At 42.8% G+C, this 18,943-nt stretch overlaps 1 protein-coding gene and 1 long non-coding RNA gene across 2 annotated transcripts in view; both read right to left on the bottom strand.

The window, feature by feature from the left end:
* Positions 1-6,227, bottom strand: part of LOC144948818 (IgGFc-binding protein-like) — a 58,050-nt gene extending 51,823 nt beyond the window's left edge. The window contains exons 1-6 of the mRNA XM_078878470.1: positions 6,048-6,227; positions 5,285-5,459; positions 4,625-4,736; positions 4,202-4,299; positions 3,631-3,807; positions 2,788-2,990 (exon numbers count right to left, since the gene is read on the bottom strand). Coding sequence (XP_078734596.1) covers positions 2,788-2,990; positions 3,631-3,807; positions 4,202-4,299; positions 4,625-4,736; positions 5,285-5,459; positions 6,048-6,227 — 945 coding nt within the window. The remainder of the gene's footprint in view (positions 1-2,787; positions 2,991-3,630; positions 3,808-4,201; positions 4,300-4,624; positions 4,737-5,284; positions 5,460-6,047) is intronic.
* An 8,289-nt stretch (positions 6,228-14,516) lies between these two features.
* Positions 14,517-15,594, bottom strand: LOC144948850 (uncharacterized). Its single transcript, XR_013640200.1, has 3 exons — positions 15,523-15,594; positions 15,160-15,192; positions 14,517-14,603 (listed from the first exon to the last, which is right to left on the bottom strand). It is a non-coding gene; the product is annotated as an uncharacterized LOC144948850 (long non-coding RNA).
* Positions 15,595-18,943: the final 3,349 nt, after the last annotated feature.

Here is an 18,943-nt window from a genome sequence, read left to right as displayed (position 1 = left end):
GCTACTATACCACCCAGATTCTATGGTATTCCTAAGATCCATAAAGTAGGCACTCCACTTCGGCCCATCATTTCCACTATCAAGTCACCTACCTACAAACTGGCCCGTTTTCTGTCTGATAACTTGCTTTCATTCACTGGCAAGACGACCTCAGCAGTACATAACTCAGCTCACTTGGTCTCTCTAATAAAGGGAATTTCACTGTCCCCTGATGATTTTCTCGTCAGCTTTGATGTTGTCTCTCTGTTCACCAAGGTTCCTGTACCTGCCACCATAGCAATAATTGAAAATTACTTACTTCACCTGGAATGGTACTTTCTACAAACAAAATGAAGGTACCCTTATGGGTCCCCCCTTATCACCAGTGATAGTGAATGTTTTCATGGAGAAATTTGAAACAGATACCATCCAGACATCCACCCTACGTCCTTCCTTGTGGACGAGATATGTAGATGAGAATTGCGTCATTTGGCCATATGGCCGGCCAGCATTGAACCAATTTCTAAACCACATTAATTCCATACACCCATCCATAAAATTCACCATGGAAGTGGAGAAGGATGGTAAGCTACCATTCCTGGATGTTTTGTTTGAGAAGAGACCTGATGGCTATTTGGGACATTCTGTCTACAGGAAAGCCACCCACACAGATTCCTATCTGAAACCTGATTCCCACCACCGTCTGGCATGTCATCAAAACACTACACCATAGGGCCCACTGCATTTCTGACAAACACCACATAGCCAGTGAACTGGAACACGTACACCAGGCTCTCAAGATGAATGGGTACTCGGACCGCATTATCCGCAAAGCTGTTTCTCCAACCATGGAGAAACAACCGCCTGAGACGCTGATCAAAACCATCACGTTACCATACATAGAAGGCGTTTCCAAAAATATTTCCAAATCTTAAACAAACATAAGATCCAAGTCCGATTTAGTACAATACACAAAATCCGTGATATAATCCCATCTGTGAAGGATGTCATTCCTGACATGCAATATCCTGGAGTCTACAAACTAATTTGCACTTGTGGTGGGTGTTACATTGGGGAAACGAAACGACATATCTTGGACCGTGTTCACGAGCACAATTCAGATCTGAAACACGGCAGTACTAATACCTCTGCCGTGGCTGACCATTGCTATAACGCTGTGCGCTCTCATGATATTGTTTTTATCTGAGACCAAGGTACTCTGCAAACCGTCGGGCTACGATAAAAGGTTGGTTTATGAAGCCATCAAGATATATAAACATAGACATAACTTCAACCGAGAAGATGGATACAAATTGAGTAATCATTGTAATTATGTTCTTAGGTTTTTTTTCAGATCTGAAACACGGCAGATCTGACTTGTGCTCAAGTCAGATCTGAAACACGGCAGAACTGATTCTTCGGCCGTTGCCGATCATTGCTACAACTCGGTGGGCTGTCATGAAATTGTATTTTCCGAGACCAAGGTTCTCTGCAAACCTCCTGGCTACCATCAAAGGTTTGTACACGAAGCCATACAAATATACAAACACAGACATAATTTCAACCGTGATGACGGTTACAAACTGAGTAATCATTGGAAAGATGTGATTAACCATGCAAAAAAGATTTAACTACACTTATTTGCCAATCTTATTTGACAGACAACCATTACTGTTTTACCATGTTTAGTGGTGGTCTCCCTGTTACAGGTTGAGTCACAAACCGCACCTCTCCATAACAAAGGCTCAGCCTTTGTTCAGCCTTTGTTATGCAGTCTATTCTTAGTCTCAAGCCTCACCTTACCATATTAATAATAAGTATGCGGCCCTTGCCCCACCACCTTCTCCAACCATTATATAAACGCAGTGGTAACTCCTGCAATCTCTCATTTACTTGATACAGCTGTCGTGGCTGTGACGGTACCACCTGAAGACGGAAGCTTGTGTTGCCTCCGAAACGTCATGATTTTTATTTTTATTTTATTTTACTTTTTAATGTTTTTACCTACGTGACTTTCCCGAAGAAAAAAAAACCTAAGAATATGAATCATTGCAGTCACGAAAGCTTCAAATCTAGATGTAAGGATGTTATTTACCAGGTAAAACATTAACTGCGTTATGGTGTTGCCTTCATATGCGCATCTCCAGTTTCTTCAGCCTCCCACTCCCAGCCCCGCCCACTCCCCCCCCCCTCCCCCCGGCATTTTGTTCTTGCTCGCTCCTTGATCCCTGCAGTGAGTAGCACTACTCTCCCCCTACCCCACACCCCCCTCTCTATCTCTCCTGCCTGGCTCCTCCTCACTCTCTTATCCTATATAGCCTCTTGTTACAGCAGCCCTTTTGACCACTTCAGCAATTGTTTCTTGCTGTGGTTGTTCCACCTGATAATGGATGCTTGTGTTGTGCCCAAAACGTCGTGATTTTAATTATTTTATTTTATACCTACGTGACTTTACCAAAAGAACCAAAGAGCAAAGATGACAAAATAAAAAATGCAAACATCTCATGTTCGTTATTCGTTGCTATGTGTGCCAGACTGTCCCAAATGAATTTGAGATCTCAGTAATAAGTGAGATTTTCACTTATATTTTCCGTCAGGAATATTACTGGGCCGTCACTTCAGTGATGCTGTATTATAAAATATAGGAGTGATGGTGCAGTGACATCACCAGAACTCTTATGACTGTGAATTCTTTTTTTTATCATTACGGACACTTCAACTTGTTGGGCAGTACAGAACACAGGAATATGAGAAGAATCTACATGCGCAGAAATTTTTGTTTTTTCTTTGTAATTTAGTTTAGCTCACCGGATGGTAGTGGCCATTGTTATCCAGGCAACCGCACTGCTCTGTGGGGACACACTTGTCCCCAGAGAGGACAAAGCCGTCGTCACAGACACAGCCCTCCGCACATTGCTGGTTGCAGCCACCCGGAGGATTTGCGTTGCTGCAGGTGGCCGGGCACGGTGGGGCACAGCTCTCATAGTGGCTGCCAGGTTCACACGGGAATGCTGTGGGTGCCACACACAACAATAATCTTTAATAATCTTCGAATTCAAATGGTGCTTAAATACTTCAAACAATTAAAACACATTGAGCCACATATTACCTCAAACATTCAAAATGCCGTTTTACATATAGGCTTTCGTGACCAATATAATCCATAACAGGTTTTTTTTGGGTTAGATCGCGTAAATATTCAAATGTAGCTGGATATTGGCAGCTGACTCTGGGCAGCACGAGGTGACTGAGCACCAGCTTGTCATCGAAATTAGTCTGCCAGTAAGAGCAATGTTGTTATTTGTAATCCAGATCGAGAAATTGGCAGATCATTTTAGACATTTAGCAAATTTCAACAACACCATCACACAAAAGGCCACTTTGTTTAAAATGTCAGGGAATCTGTAGCATCCAATGTAAAGCAGATGGTGAGTATTCGTGGATAATACACCCGCACTATTAACAATGCATCTGTCATGCAATGGAGAACCCTAGTTAGGTTTGAATTTCACTTATTATATCAAAATTGCGTGGTGTATCTAGGCATCTATAGATTAGCAGATTTACGATCACATGTCCATCAAATCACAATCAAATTTAATGGCTGGGCAATCAGTGTGGCGGTGACATCACAGCAGGTGCGGCACTCACGGCAGAAGGTGTTGTTTCTCCACGTGACTATGACCCCAGCTTGGGCGCACTGGTCGGCGTAGGCCTGCAGGGCTTGGCACAACGAGCCGTGGTCCCCGTCCGTGGCACACAGGTCGAACACGCAGTTGTCGAAGAAGACTTGTGGAGGCAGCACCGCGTGGCACTCTTTGAAAGCTCCTGATTGAAGCGAGAAACACGATGTCAGTGTTTGTGGCATCGGCACATCACTCCTCTTGATGCAGCAACGGTGAAATGGTTTGTGCACTGTGCCCCCATTAATAGCAACACAACTTTGAACGCTAATTATCTGTAGAAACAATGTCATCATGGATAGCGAAAGAGTTTTGAAAAAGAATACGTGTAATAAAATGTCTTAGCCTGTATATTTTTAAAAGTGATAATAATAATAAAAACATTATGCCAACTAGAATTGAAAGCCCATCACACAGGTTAACTTGTTGTGGGTATAGCTCCATGGAGTGGAAATGCCACAATGTCTGCAATGTAATGAAGTCCATTATCATGCACAGTTACGAGTTAACAGCTGAACTTAATGGAGAGCAATACCCACCCTCAGGGTCAGTGATTATTCCACAGAACGTATCCGATTCATACAGGTTCTTGTCATTCTCATCACATGGAGGTATTTCCCCGGTATCATCTTGGCAACTGTCAACAAACAGACGCGCAGGTTACCATCACCGAGTTTGACAGAGAAAACATCACTGGTAACATAATCACAGTCGTCATTAATCATCATCATCATGAAGATAACTCAATGTAGCCCAAACAGCTGACACAAATACAACATCAGTGGCACAACAGTCAGATCTAATGTCAGCATGGGGCTCATGTTTGCCACTTCTTATCTATCTCGAGCTCGAATGGCTGTCAATACCAATGTCTTCCATGTGTATTATCCAGAGGCTTTTGCAATGGCACTGTTGTAATTAGCAGAAGTGCATGGAAATAATTGAGAAGAACGGATTCTCACTCATCATCAGAACTGTTGAACACTCTCCAGCTGTTTCCCAGCTCGCTTGATGAGGCCGCTGCTGACCCATCCGGCTTCAGATTGTCATCTGAACCATCTCCATTAAAGTTCCCTGTAAAACAACACAAATCGTTCCATTATTGTATTTTCAATCTAGATGGTTTACATGCAAAACATCTCTTTTTAATGGAATGCCTCAACGATTTAATTTTAGTTGAAATGTATGGCTGATAATGCTCTATGGTTGAAAATGAAGCCTGCAGTGTTTTCCAATTAATACGTGCAAAATGGACAGGTAGCTGACATTTTTTCTCTTTTAGAATTGCTCCCCACAACAGAAGTACATTTTTCCAACTCGACTTCAGTGCTTGTATGCTGCCACTGCAGTCACGTTTCTCTCTCTCTTAGTCACCATATGAGGTTTCCTCACTTGGCTAACTCCTCATCTGTGCTGCGAACAGCTGCCTCTCCAGGCTGTAATGTTGTCCTTGCTCAGCTGCGCTGTCGACATCCATGCATTCGTCCATTCGCCACGCTTATAAAAGGCCCTGTTCATACTCTCCTAACTGTAACCCCCGTGTCAACAACAATGACATGTTTTTTATTCTACATTGTCCAGTCAGCTGCTTATTGTGTTTTTCACCCAGGAGATCAACTCACCGCAGATTCCGCACAGTTGCCCCGCGTATTCTCCAGGCACGATTATCTCCACATGGTGGTTCCCATCAAACCGAACAACCAGATTGAAATTGGTCTCGAGCACAACGTAGGATCCACTCAGTTGGATGTACACCCCGGACATGAGGAACGGTGGAGTCACGCGCAGCCCATCCACCTGTAAACAAAACACAGAGCATTTTATGTAGAGACCTCGCAGGAGGATCAATAATGCACAGTGCATTATCGTAAACTAAATATATTGTTTATTAGGCATATTTTATCCACTGTTTTTTGTAACATCAGCATATTTCCTTCGAGGAATTATGGCATAAACATCGCCTGAATATTCATGAATTTTACGTCTTTCTTTAGAAGGTCAATTCCTAACTCCCCAATAAAATTTCCAAATATCAAGTTATACATATATATTCGTTTATTCACACACGAGTGAGAAAAATGAGGGTACACGCCACGGCTGCGTACAGCATTTCAACAATACAAGATACAAACAAAAAGGAGGAAAAAGCGAAGGTAGCATCTTTCAAGCATCAGGCGACACCGTGGACATTGTTAAATGCGGAGTAAAACTTGTTTAAAAGGGAAGTCGCTTTAGGACAATACAATGAATAAATCACGATGAGGAACAATATGGTTATTGAGATATCACTCGAAGAGACAGTGTTGTGCCTTGTAGTGATGGCTCCTGGATGGCACGCACCGGCTCTGTGCAAATAACAATTCAAGTGTGAAGTGAAACCCTCACCAGCACCCGGCGTCCTTTGGCCAAGGTGAACCTGTGGCCGTAGACATCCACGTGGACCTCCTTGACGTAAGACACGGCCGTGCTGCCGCCCCGGAACTCATTTGTTGTCTCCACGTTGAAGTGGGGCAGGGTGGAGCTCTGGTTGCACGGGATGGCTGCCGTGTAGCTGCACTCGCCCATGAAGTGGTGCGTCGTCTTGTCGAAAGTGATGTAGTGAGGGTCTCCAGTGATCACGCAGTCGCCAGGTGCTGAATAAAGAGAAAAGGATTATTTTCGAATTAACCGGTAATTATTTTTGAGACATTTTTGCCTTTGGCATGTAAATATTAAGCTTTGAAAAAATATACACCCGTGAAAATCCATGTGTTTTTATAATCAGAGTTAAAGTGTATAATTTCTTAAACGAGTGGGTGGTGCTCATTGCCATTTAACGCTTCGAAGTCAACCTCATATTGTAAAAACACAATACGGTGAATAATTTACAAGACATTTTGTCAATCCATTCATAAATGAAAGTCTCCCCACACCATGTCGATCATACGAAGTTTTTATTTTATTAAACTTAACTACGCTGGTCACTGGGGGTTGGTGAAGTGTGGGCCCAGGATTGGTTCAAATATGAATTGCCATTGAAGTTAGTCATGGGCAGGAATTTTATGTCACTGGGTCCAAATTGAAATGTGATATTCACTGCACCATGTCATCCCCTTGTAGTGTGTGGGATGTGTTAGCATAGTGTTTGATGTGTTAATGTAGTGCGATGTATTTAGTTAACATGCTCATGATGCAACTTTCTTACGTTTTGGCGGGGTTGTTGGTGGCACTGTTGGCCCTGTTTCGACGCCAATGAAAAAAGAGAACAGATTAGTACCAAGTGCATCTGAAAAAACTAAATTAGATTCTTTAAAGTGTCTCCCTGCACCAATCCTGCTTAATGACAAAAACTATTTCTAAAAGGAAGAATCTCAGAGGTCACGCGGAGGCCTTAGGGCAGAGTGTTCCAGATCTGAGGACCAAGGACCGAACAAGCCCGAGCTCCAAAGAGTTGTTGGTGACAACGTGGCCTCCAGAGAGACATGGTGTGAAACATGAATATGAAGAGCGCAACTACGATGGAACTTTTGAAAAAAGCAGAATTCGCAAACTGCAGTGATTGGTTCACCTGAGCCATGGCAGCCCAGGATGCCGTCCTCCACACCGCAGGTCTCGTCGTCCTCACAGACCCAGGCCCCACAGTTCACATTGCCAGGATTGACACAGATGCAGCGCTGGCTGCAGTCCTGCGACTCAAACCAGCTCTCCCCGATCTGAGACACACAACACGCACGCGTTACCTCCATTGCACTCTCTAACGCAGACCACACTGTCATAAAGTAATCTCTGAACCAGTCCTCAGCTCATTTTCACCAGTTCTCGTGGAGCAGGGCGATGAAGAGTGGTTAAACAATCTCCATGCTTGACACGGTGAAATACACTGCATGGAGATGCCTTCATTATATAAATATATATTTTAAAGCATATATTTTGTATCATTCCGATTAGATCCATATTCCTGAACCCATTGCCTGTTTACAGTAGGTTAAATGGGTTGCTTTAAGATTTCAGGAATTTGCAACAAAAAAATACCTGTACTCATCAATACTTGGGAACGAGAAGAAATTGTTAAACAATAAGTTTGTTAGGGTGTATTAAAATTAACAAATAAAAGCCGTAATAAAAGACATGAAATAAGATTAAATAAAGATGAGAAACTAGATTTGAAGTTTTCGTGACTGCAGGGATCCATACTCTTTGAATCTTTCGGTAAAGTCTCGTAGGTATAAAATAAAATAAATTACATCACGACGTTTCGGGTGCAACACAAGCGTCCGTCATCAGGTGGGACAGCCCTTTTCCTCACTTCAGAAATTGTTTCTTGCTGTGGTTGTCCCACCTGATGACGGACGCTTGTGTTGCGCCCGAAACGTCGTGATTTAATTTATTTTATTTTATACCTAAGTGACTTGACCGAAAAATCCAAAGAGTATGGATCCCTGCAGTCACAAAAACTTCAAATCTAGATTGAACCGCCTCAACGGGGAGGGTTTTCACACATCTGTTAGAGCTTTTAACAGACAACGAGACAAGAAGGCTCAACTAATCGAGTTGCTAACCTTCCTCAAGAGATGCCATGATAACAAGGTAATACCGATCGCAATTACAATCACATCTGCTTGCTGTCACTTATCCTAACGCTAAACTGATCTTGTTTAAAGCCAGCCTATTACTAATCTCAGAGAAAATAAGATTGCTCCGATTTGACAAGACTCTCTTACAATCATACTTAATATTAACAGAAAAAAATTCCACTTCAAATTAGGACCATTTAGATAACATGACAGTCTCCTCTGCTACTTCAATGTAAACCAAATGTAGAGTTAACTTGATCGCTAAATTCAACCTCCTGTCAAAAAAGAAGCCAGATCCACACATTAAAAAGTTGGATGTTAACAAGATTGTCATCAATCAGAGGAACACCCCAATTTCCAACAGCCTAAAATCGGTACTAGATAAAAGGTAGAATTTTGCAGTCACTCTTAACATCCCAGTGGATGATATAATCCCCTAGGTCGAATTAGCCCTCAAAGGCTTGGGACACATCCCGACAGACGTTGCTAGATCTGAAATTGCCACCATCCTTATAAATGCTAAGAAACCCATTAGTAACATCAGCAAAGACGAGCACTCTGAACTCGCAAAATTTAAATAGACAGAGGACATGGTCATCCTCTCGGCCGACAAGGGCAATGCCACTGTCATCGTGGATAAAACCACATACAACAACAAAATCCAATACCTTCTTAATGATGGCAGTTACACCAAAATCAACAAAGATCCTCCTAACAGCCTGACTACAAAAACAACAATATCATTACCAGTTACATTTCTCTATTCGAGCCAGCCAAACAGCTCGCCCTAAAACCTTCTGCTACTATACCACCCAGATTCTATGGTATTCCTAAGATCCATAAAGTAGGCACTCCACTTCGGCCCATCATTTCCACTATCAACTCACCTACCTACAAACTGGCCCGTTTTATGTCTGATAACTTGCTTCCATTCACTGGCAAGACGACCTCAGCAGTACATAACTCAGCTCACTTGGTCTCTCTAATCAAGGGCATTTCACTGTCCCCTGATGATTTTCTCGTCAGCTTTGATGTTCACCAAGGTCCTGTACCTGACACCATAGCAATAATTGAAAATTTTGTCCAACATGGACTGAACCCTGATGTTCCTACTCTGGTTAGGCACTGCCTTACCAACACTTACTTCACCTGGAATGGTACTTTCTACAAACAAAATGAAGGTACCCTTATGGGTCCCCCCTTATCACCAGTGATAGTGAATGTTTTCATGGAGAAATTTGAAACAGATACCATCCAGACATCCACCCTACGTCCTTCCTTGTGGAAGAGATATGTAGATGACAATTTCGTCATATGGCCATATGGCCGGCCAGCATTGAACCAATTTCTCAACCACATTAATTCCATACACCCATCTATAAAATTCACCATGGAAGTGGAGAAGGATGGTAAGCTATCATTCCAGGATGTTTTTGTTTGAGAAGAGACTTGATGGCTATTTGGGACATTCTGTCTACAGGAAATCCACCCACACAGATTCCGATCTGAAACCTGATTCCCACCACCGTCTGGCATATCATCAAAACACTACACCATAGGGCCCACTGCATTTCTGACCAACACCACATAGCCAGTGAACTGGAACACGTACACCAGGCTCTCAAGATGAATGGGTACTCGGACCGCATTATCCGCAAAGCTGTTTCTCCAACCATGGAGAAACAAACGCCTGAGACGCTGATCAAAACCATCACGTTACCATACATAGAAGGCGTTTCCAAAAATATTTCCCAATCTTAAACAAACATAAGATCCAAGTCCAATTTAGTATAATACACAAAATCCGTGATCTAATCCCATCTGTGAAGGATGTCATTCCTGACATGCAATATCCTGGAGTCTACAAACTAAGTTGCACTTGTGATGGGTGTTACATTGGGGAAACGAAACGACATATCTTGGACCATGTTCACGAGCACAATTCAGATCTGAAACACGGCAGTACTAATACCTCCGCCGTGGCTGACCATTGCTATAACGCTGTGCGCTCTCATGATATTGTTTTTATCCGAGACCAAGGTACTCTGCAAACCGTCGGGCTACGATCAAAGGTTGGTTTATGAAGCCATCCAGATATATAAACATAGACATAACTTCAACCGAGAAGATGGATACAAATTGAGCAATCATTGTAAGGATGTTATTTACCAGGTAAAACATTAACTGCGTTATGGTGTTGCCTTCATATGCGCATCTCCAGTTTCTTCAGCCTCCCACTCCCAGCCCCGCCCACTCCCCCCCCCCCTCCCCCCGGCATTTTGTTCTTGCTCGCTCCTTGATCCCTCCAGTGAGCAGCACTACTCTCCCCCTACCCCACACCCCCCTCTCTATCTCTCCTGCCTGGCTCCTCCTCACTCTCTTATCCTATATAGCCTCTTGTTACAGAAGCCCTTTTGACCACTTCAGCAATTGTTTCTTGCTGTGGTTGTTCCACCTGATAATGGATGCTTGTGTTGTGCCCAAAACGTCGTGATTTTAATTATTTTATTTTATACCTACGTGACTTTACCAAAAGAACCAAAGAGCAAAGATGACAAAATAAAAAAATTGCAAACATCTCATATTGGTCATTCGTTGCTGTGTGTGCCAGACTGTCCCAAATGAATTTGAGATCTCAGTAATAAGTGAGATTTTCACTTATATTTTCCGTCAGGAATATTACTGGGCCGTCACTTCAGTGATGCTGTATTATAAAATATAGGAGTGACGGTGCAGTGACATCACCAGAACTCTTATGACTGTGAATTCTTTTTTTTATCATTACGGACACTTCAACTTGTTGGGCAGTACAGAACACAGGAATATGAGAGGAATCTACATGCGCAGAAATTTTTGTTTTTTCTTTGTAATTTAGTTTAGCTCACCGGATGGTAGTGGCCATTGTTATCCAGGCAACCGCACTGCTCTGTGGGGACACACTTGTCCCCAGAGAGGACAAAGCCGTCATCACAGACACAGCCCTCCGCACATTGCTGGTTGCAGCCACCCGGGGGATTTGCGTTGCTGCAGGTGGCCGGGCACGGTGGGGCACAGCTCTCATAGTGGCTGCCAGGTTCACACGGGAATGCTGTGGGTGCCACACACAACAATAATCTTTAATAATCTTCGAATTCAAATGGTGCTTAAATACTTCAAACAATTAAAACACATTGAGCCACATATTGCCTCAAACATTCAAAATGCCGTTTTACATATAGGCTTTCGTGACCAATATAATCCATAACAGGTTTTTTTTGGGTTAGATCGCGTAAATATTCAAATGTAGCTGGATATTGGCAGCTGACTCTGGGCAGCACGAGGTGACTGAGCACCAGCTTGTCATCGAAATTAGTCTGCCAGTAAGAGCAATGTTGTTATTTGTAATCCAGATCGAGAAATTGGCAGATCATTTTAGACATTTAGCAAATTTCAACAACACCATCACACAAAAGGCCACTTTGTTTAAAATGTCAGGGAATCTGTAGCATCCAATGTAAAGCAGATGGTGAGTATTCATGGATAATACACCCGCACAATTAACAATGCATCTGTCATGCAATGGATAACCCTAGTTAGGTTTGAATTTCACTTATTATATCAAAATTGCGTGGTGTATCTAGGCATCTATAGATTAGCAGATTTACGATCACATGTCCATCAAATCACAATCAAATTTAATGGCTGGGCAATCAGTGTGGCGGTGACATCACAGCAGGTGCGGCACTCACGGCAGAAGGTGTTGTTCCTCCACGTGACTATGACCCCAGCTTGGGCGCACTGGTCGGCGTAGGCCTGCAGGGCTTGGCACAACGAGCCATGGTCCCCGTCCGTGGCACACAGGTCGAACACGCAGTTGTCGAAGAAGACTTGTGGAGGCAGCACCGCGTGGCACTCTTTGAAAGCTCCTGATTGAAGCGAGAAACACGATGTCAGTGTTAGTGGCATCGGCACATCACTCCTCTTGATGCAGCAACGGTGAAATGGTTTGTGCACTGTGCCCCCATTAATAGCAACACAACTTTGAACGCTAATTATCTGTAGAAACAATGTCATCATGGTTAGCGAAAGAGTTTTGAAAAAGAATACGTGTAATAAAAATGTCTTAGCCTCTATATTTTTAAAAGTGATAATAATAATAAAAACATTATGCCAACTAGAATTGAAAGCCCATCACACAGGTTAACTTGTTGTGGGTATAGCTCCATGGAGTGGAAATGCCACAATGTCTGCAATATAATGAAGTCCATTATCATGCACAGTTACGAGTTAACAGCTGAACTTAATGGAGAGCAATACCCACCCTCAGGGTCAGTGATTATTCCACAGAACGTATCCGATTCATACAGGTTCTTGTCATTCTCATCACATGGAGGTATTTCCCCGGTATCATCTTGGCAACTGTCAACAAACAGACGCGCAGGTTACTATCACCGAGTTTGACAGAGAAAACATCACTGGTAACATAATCACAGTCGTCATTAATCATCATCATCATGAAGATAACTCAATGTAGCCCAAACAGCTGACACAAATACAACATCAGTGGCACAACAGTCAGATATAATGTCAGCATGGGGCTCATGATTGCCACTTCTTATCTATCTCGAATGGCTGTCAATACCAATGTCTTCCATGTGTATTATCCAGAGGCTTTTGCAATGGCACTGTTGTAATTAGCAGAAGTGCATGGAAATAATTGAGAAGAACGGATTCTCACTCATCATCAGAACTGTTGAACACTCTCCAGCTGTTTCCCAGCTCGCTTGATGAGGCCGCTGCTGACCCATCCGGCTTCAGATTGTCATCTGAACCATCTCCATTAAAGTTCCCTGTAAAACAACACAAATCGTTCCATTATTGTATTTGCAATCTAGATGGTTTACATGCAAAACATCTCTTTTTAATGGAATGCGTCAACGATTTCATTTTAGTTGGAATGCATGGCTGATAATGCTCTATGGTTGAAATTGAAGCCTGCAGTGTTTTCCAATTAATACGTGCAAAATGGACAGGTAGCTGACATTTGATCTCTTTTAGAATTGCTCCCCACAACAGAAGTACATTTTTCCAACTCGACTTCAGTGCTTGTATGCTACCACTGCAGTCACGTTTCTCTCTCTCTTAGTCACCATATGAGGTTTCCTCACTTGGCTAACTCCTCATCTGTGCAGCGAACAGCTGCCTCTCCAGGCTGTTATGTTGTCCTTGCTCAGCTGCGCTGTCGACATCCATGCATTCGTCCATTCGCCACGCTTATAAAAGGCCCTGTTCATACTCTCCTAACTGTAACCCCCGTGTCAACAACAATGACATGTTTTTTATTCTACATTGTCCAGTCAGCTGCTTATTGTGTTATTCTCCCAAGAGATCAACTCACCGCATATTCCGCACAGTTGCCCCGCGTATTCTCCAGGCACGACTATCTCCACATGGTGGTTCCCATCAAACCGAACAACCAGATTGAAATTGGTCTCGAGCACAACGTAGGATCCACTCAGTTGGATGTACACCCCGGACATGAGGAACGGTGGAGTCACGCGCAGCCCATCCACCTGTAAACAAAACACAGAGCATTTTATGTAGAGACCTCGCAGGAGGATCAATAATGCACAGTGCATTATCGTAAACTAAATATATTGTTTATTAGGCATATTTTATCCACTATTTTTTGTAACATCAGCATATTTCCTTCGAGGAATTATGGCATAAACATCGATTGAATATTCACGTATTTTACGTCTTTCTTTAGAAGGTCAATTCCTAACTCCCCAATAAAATTTCCAAATATCAAGTTATACATATATATTCGTTTATTCACACACGAGTGAGAAAAATGAGGGTACACGCCACGGCTGCGTACAGCATTTCAACAATACAAGATACAAACAAAAAGGAGGAAAAAGCGAAGGTAGCATCTTTCAAGCATCAGGCGACACCGTGGACATTGTTAAATGCGGAGTAAAACTTGTTTAAAAGGGAAGTCGCTTTAGGACAATACAATGAATAAATCACGATGAGGAACAATATGGTTATTGAGATATCACTCGAAGAGACAGTGTTGTGCCTTGTAGTGATGGCTCCTGGATGGCACGCACCGGCTCTGTGCAAATAACAATTCAAGTGTGAAGTGAAACCCTCACCAGCACCCGGCGTCCTTTGGCCAAGGTGAACCTGTGGCCGTAGACATCCACGTGGACCTCCTTGACGTAAGACACGGCCGTGCTGCCGCCCCGGAACTCATTTGTTGTCTCCACGTTGAAGTGGGGCAGGGTGGAGCTCTGGTTGCACGGGATGGCTGCCGTGTAGCTGCACTCGCCCATGAAGTGGTGCGTCGTCTTGTCGAAAGTGATGTAGTGAGGGTCTCCAGTGATCACGCAGTCGCCAGGCGCTGAATAAAGAGAAAAGGATTATTTTCGAATTAACCGGAAATTATTTTTGAGACATTTTTGCCTTTGGCATGTAAATATTAAGCTTTTAAAAAATATGCACCCGTGAATATCCATGTGTTTTTATAATCAGAGTTAAAGTGTATAATTTCTTAAACGAGTGGGTGGTGCTCATTGCCATTTAACGCTTCGAAGTCAACCTCATATTGTAAAATCACAATACGGTGAATAATTTACAAGACATTTTGTCAATCCATTCATGAATGAAAGTCTCCCCACACCATGTCGATCATACGGAGTTTTTTTTTTTATTAAACTTAACTACGCTGGTCACTGGGGGTTGGTGAAGTGTGGGCCCAGGATTGGTTCAAATATGAATTGCCATTGAAGTTAGTCATGGGCAGGAATTTTACTTATGTCACTGGGTCCAAATTGAAATGTGATATTCACTGCACCATGTCATCCCCTTGTAGTGTGTGGGATGTGTTAGCGTAGTGTTTGATGTGTTAATGTAGTGCGATGTATTTAGTTAACATGCTCATGATGCAACTTTCTTACGTTTTGGCGGGGTTGTTGGTGGCACTGTTGGCCCTGTTTCGACGCCAATGAAAAAAGAGAACAGATTAGTACCAAGTGCATCTGACAAAACTAAATTAGATTCTTTAAAGTGTCTCCCTGCACCAATCCTGCTTAATGACAAAAACTATTTCTAAAAGGAAGAATCTCAGAGGTCACGCGCAGGCCTTAGGGCAGAGTGTTCCAGATCTGAGGACCAAGGACCGAACAAGCCCGAGCTCCAAAGAGTTGTTGGTGACAACGTGGCCTCCAGAGAGACATGGTGTGAAACATGAATATGAAGAGCGCAACTACGATGGAACTTTTGAAAAAAGCAGAATTCGCAAACTGCAGTGAGTGGTTCACCTGAGCCATGGCAGCCCAGGATGCCGTCCTCCACACCGCAGGTCTCGTCGTCCTCACAGACCCAGGCCCCACAGTTCACATTGCCAGGATTGACACAGATGCAGCGCTGGCTGCAGTCCTGCGACTCAAACCAGCTCTCCCCGATCTGAGACACACAACACGCACGCGTTACCTCCATTGCACTCTCTAACACAGACCACACTGTCATAAAGTAATCTCTGAACCAGTCCTCAGCTCATTTTCACCAGTTCTCGTGGAGCAGGGTGAAGAAGAGTGGTTAAACAATCTCCATGCTTGACACGGTGATATACACAGCATGGAGATGCCTTCATTATATGAATATATATATTTGAAAATATATATTTTGTATAATTCCGATTAGATCCATATTCCTGAACCCATTGCCTGTTTACAGTAGGTTAAATGGGTTGCTTTAAGATTTCAGGAATTTGCAACAAAAAGATACCTGTACTCATCAATACTTGGGAACGAGAAGAAATTGTCAAACAATAAGTTTGTTATGGTGTATTAAAATTTACAAACAAAAGCTGTAATAAAAGACGTGAAATAAGATTAAATAAAGATGAGAAACTAGATTTGAAGTTTTCGTGACTGCAGGGATCCATACTCTTTGGATCTTTCGGTAAAGTCTCGTAGGTATAAAATAAAATAAATTACATCACGACGTTTCGGGTGCAACACAAGCGTCCGTCATCAGGTGGGACAGCACTTTTCCCCACTTCAAAATTGTTTCTTGCTGTGGTTGTCCCACCTGATGACGGACGCTTGTGTTGCACCCGAAACGTCGTGATGTAATTTATTTTATTTTATACCTACGAGACTTTACCGAAAGATCCAAAGAGTATGGATCCCTGCAGTCACAAAAACTTCAAATCTAGATTGAACCGCCTCAACGGGGAGGGTTTTCACACATCTGTTAGAGCTTTTAACAGACAACGAGACAAGAAGGCTCAACTAATCGAGTTGCTAACCTTCCTCAAGAGATGCCATGATAACAAGGTAATACCGATCGCAATTACAATCACATCTGCTTGCTGTCACTTATCCTAACGCTAAACGGATCTTGTTTAAAGCCAGCCTATCACTAATCTCAGGGAGAATAAGATTGCTCCGATTTGACAAAACTCTCTTACAATCATACTTAATATTAACATAAAATTTCCACTTCAGATTAGGACCATTTAGATAACATGACAGTCTCCTCTGCTACTTCAATGTCAACCAAATGTAAAGTTAACTTGATCGCTAAATTCAACCTCCTGTCAAAAAAGAAGCCAGATCCACACGTTAAAAAGTTAGATGTTAACAAGATTGTCATCAATCAGAGGAACACCCCAATTTCCAACAGCCTAAAATCGGGTCTAGCGAAAAGGTAGAATTTAGCAGTCACTCTTAACATCCCAGTGGATGATATAATCCCCTAGGTCGAATTAGCCCTCAAAGGCTTGGGACACATCCCGACAGACGTTGCTAGATCTGAAATTGCCACCATCCTTAAACATGCTAAGAAACCCATTAGTAACATCAGCAAAGACGAGCACTCTGAACTCGCAAAACTTAAATAGACAGAGGACATGGTCATCCTCTCGGCCGACAAGGGCAATGCTACTGTCATCATGGATAAAAACCACATACAACAACAAAATCCAATACCTTCTTAATGATGGCAGTTATACCAAAATCAACAAAGATCCTCCTAACAGCCTGACTACAAAAACAACAATATCATTACCAGTTACATTTCTCTATTCGAGCCAGCCAAACAGCTCTCCCTAAAACCTTCTGCTACTATACCACCCAGATTCTATGGTATTCCTAAGATCCATAAAGTAGGCACTCCACTTCGGCCCATCATTTCCACTATCAACTCACCTACCTACAAACTGGCCCGTTTTCTGTCTGATAACTTGCTTCCATTCACTGGCAAGACGACCTCAGCAGTACATAACTCAGCTCACTTGGTCTCTCTAATCAAGGGAATTTCACTGTCCCCTGATGATTTTCTCGTCAGCTTTGATGTTGTCTCTCTGTTCACCAAGGTTCCTGTACCTGCCACCATAGCAATAATTGAAAATTACTTACTTCACCTGGAATGGTACTTTCTACAAACAAAATGAAGGTACCCTTATGGGTCCCCCCTTATCACCAGTGATAGTGAATGTTTTCATGGAGAAATTTGAAACAGATACCATCCAGACATCCACCCTACGTCCTTCCTTGTGGACGAGATATGTAGGTGACAATTGCATCATTTGGCCATATGGCCGGCCAGCATTGAACCAATTTCTCAACCACATTAATTCCATACACCCATCCATAAAATTCACCATGGAAGTGGAGAAGGATGGTAAGCTACCATTCCTGGATGTTTTGCTTGAGAAGAGACCTGATGGCTATTTGGGACATTCTGTCTACAGGAAAGCCACCCACACAGATTCCTATCTGAAACCTGATTCCCACCACCGTCTGGCATGTCATCAAAACACTACACCATAGGGCCCACTGCATTTCTGACCAACACCACATAGCCAGTGAACTGGAACACGTACACCAGGCTCTCAAGATGAATGGGTACTCGGACCGCATTATCCGCAAAGCTGTTTCTCCAACCATGGAGAAACAACCGCCTGAGACGCTGATCAAAACCATCACGTTACCATACATAGAAGGCGTTACCAAAAATATTTCCAAATCTTAAACAAACATAAGATCCAAGTCCGATTTAGTACAATACACAAAATCCGTGATATAATCCCATCTGTGAAGGATGTCATTCCTGACATGCAATATCCTGGAGTCTACAAACTAATTTGCACTTGTGGTGGGTGTTACATTGGGGAAACTAAACGACATATCTTGGACCGTGTTCACGAGCACAATTCAGATCTGAAACACGGCAGTACTAATACCTCTGCCGTGGCTGACCATTGCTATAACGCTGTGCGCTCTCATGATATTGTTTTTATCCGAGACCAAGGTACTCTGCAAACCGTCGGGCTACGATAAAAGGTTGGTTTATGAAGCCATCCAGATATATAAACATAGACATAACTTCAACCGAGAAGATGGATACAAATTGAGCAATCATTGTAATTATGTTCTTAGGTTTTTTTTCAGATCTGAAACACGGCAGATCTGACTTGTGCTCAAGTCAGATCTGAAACACGGCAGAACTGATTCTTCGGCCGTTGCCGATCATTGCTACAACTCGGTGGGCTCTCATGAAATTGTATTTTCCGAGACCAAGGTTCTCTGCAAACCTCCTGGCTACCATCAAAGGTTTGTACACGAAGCCATACAAATATACAAACACAGACATAATTTCAACCGTGATGATGGTTACAAACTGAGTAATCATTGGAAAGATGTGATAAACCATGCAAAAAAGATTTAACTACAC

The sequence above is a fragment of the Lampetra fluviatilis genome, chromosome 51 (genome assembly GCF_964198595.1).
Source record: "Lampetra fluviatilis chromosome 51, kcLamFluv1.1, whole genome shotgun sequence".
Taxonomy (NCBI): Eukaryota; Metazoa; Chordata; class Hyperoartia; order Petromyzontiformes; family Petromyzontidae; genus Lampetra; species Lampetra fluviatilis.
This window is presented reverse-complemented; position numbering and strand designations above follow the sequence as displayed.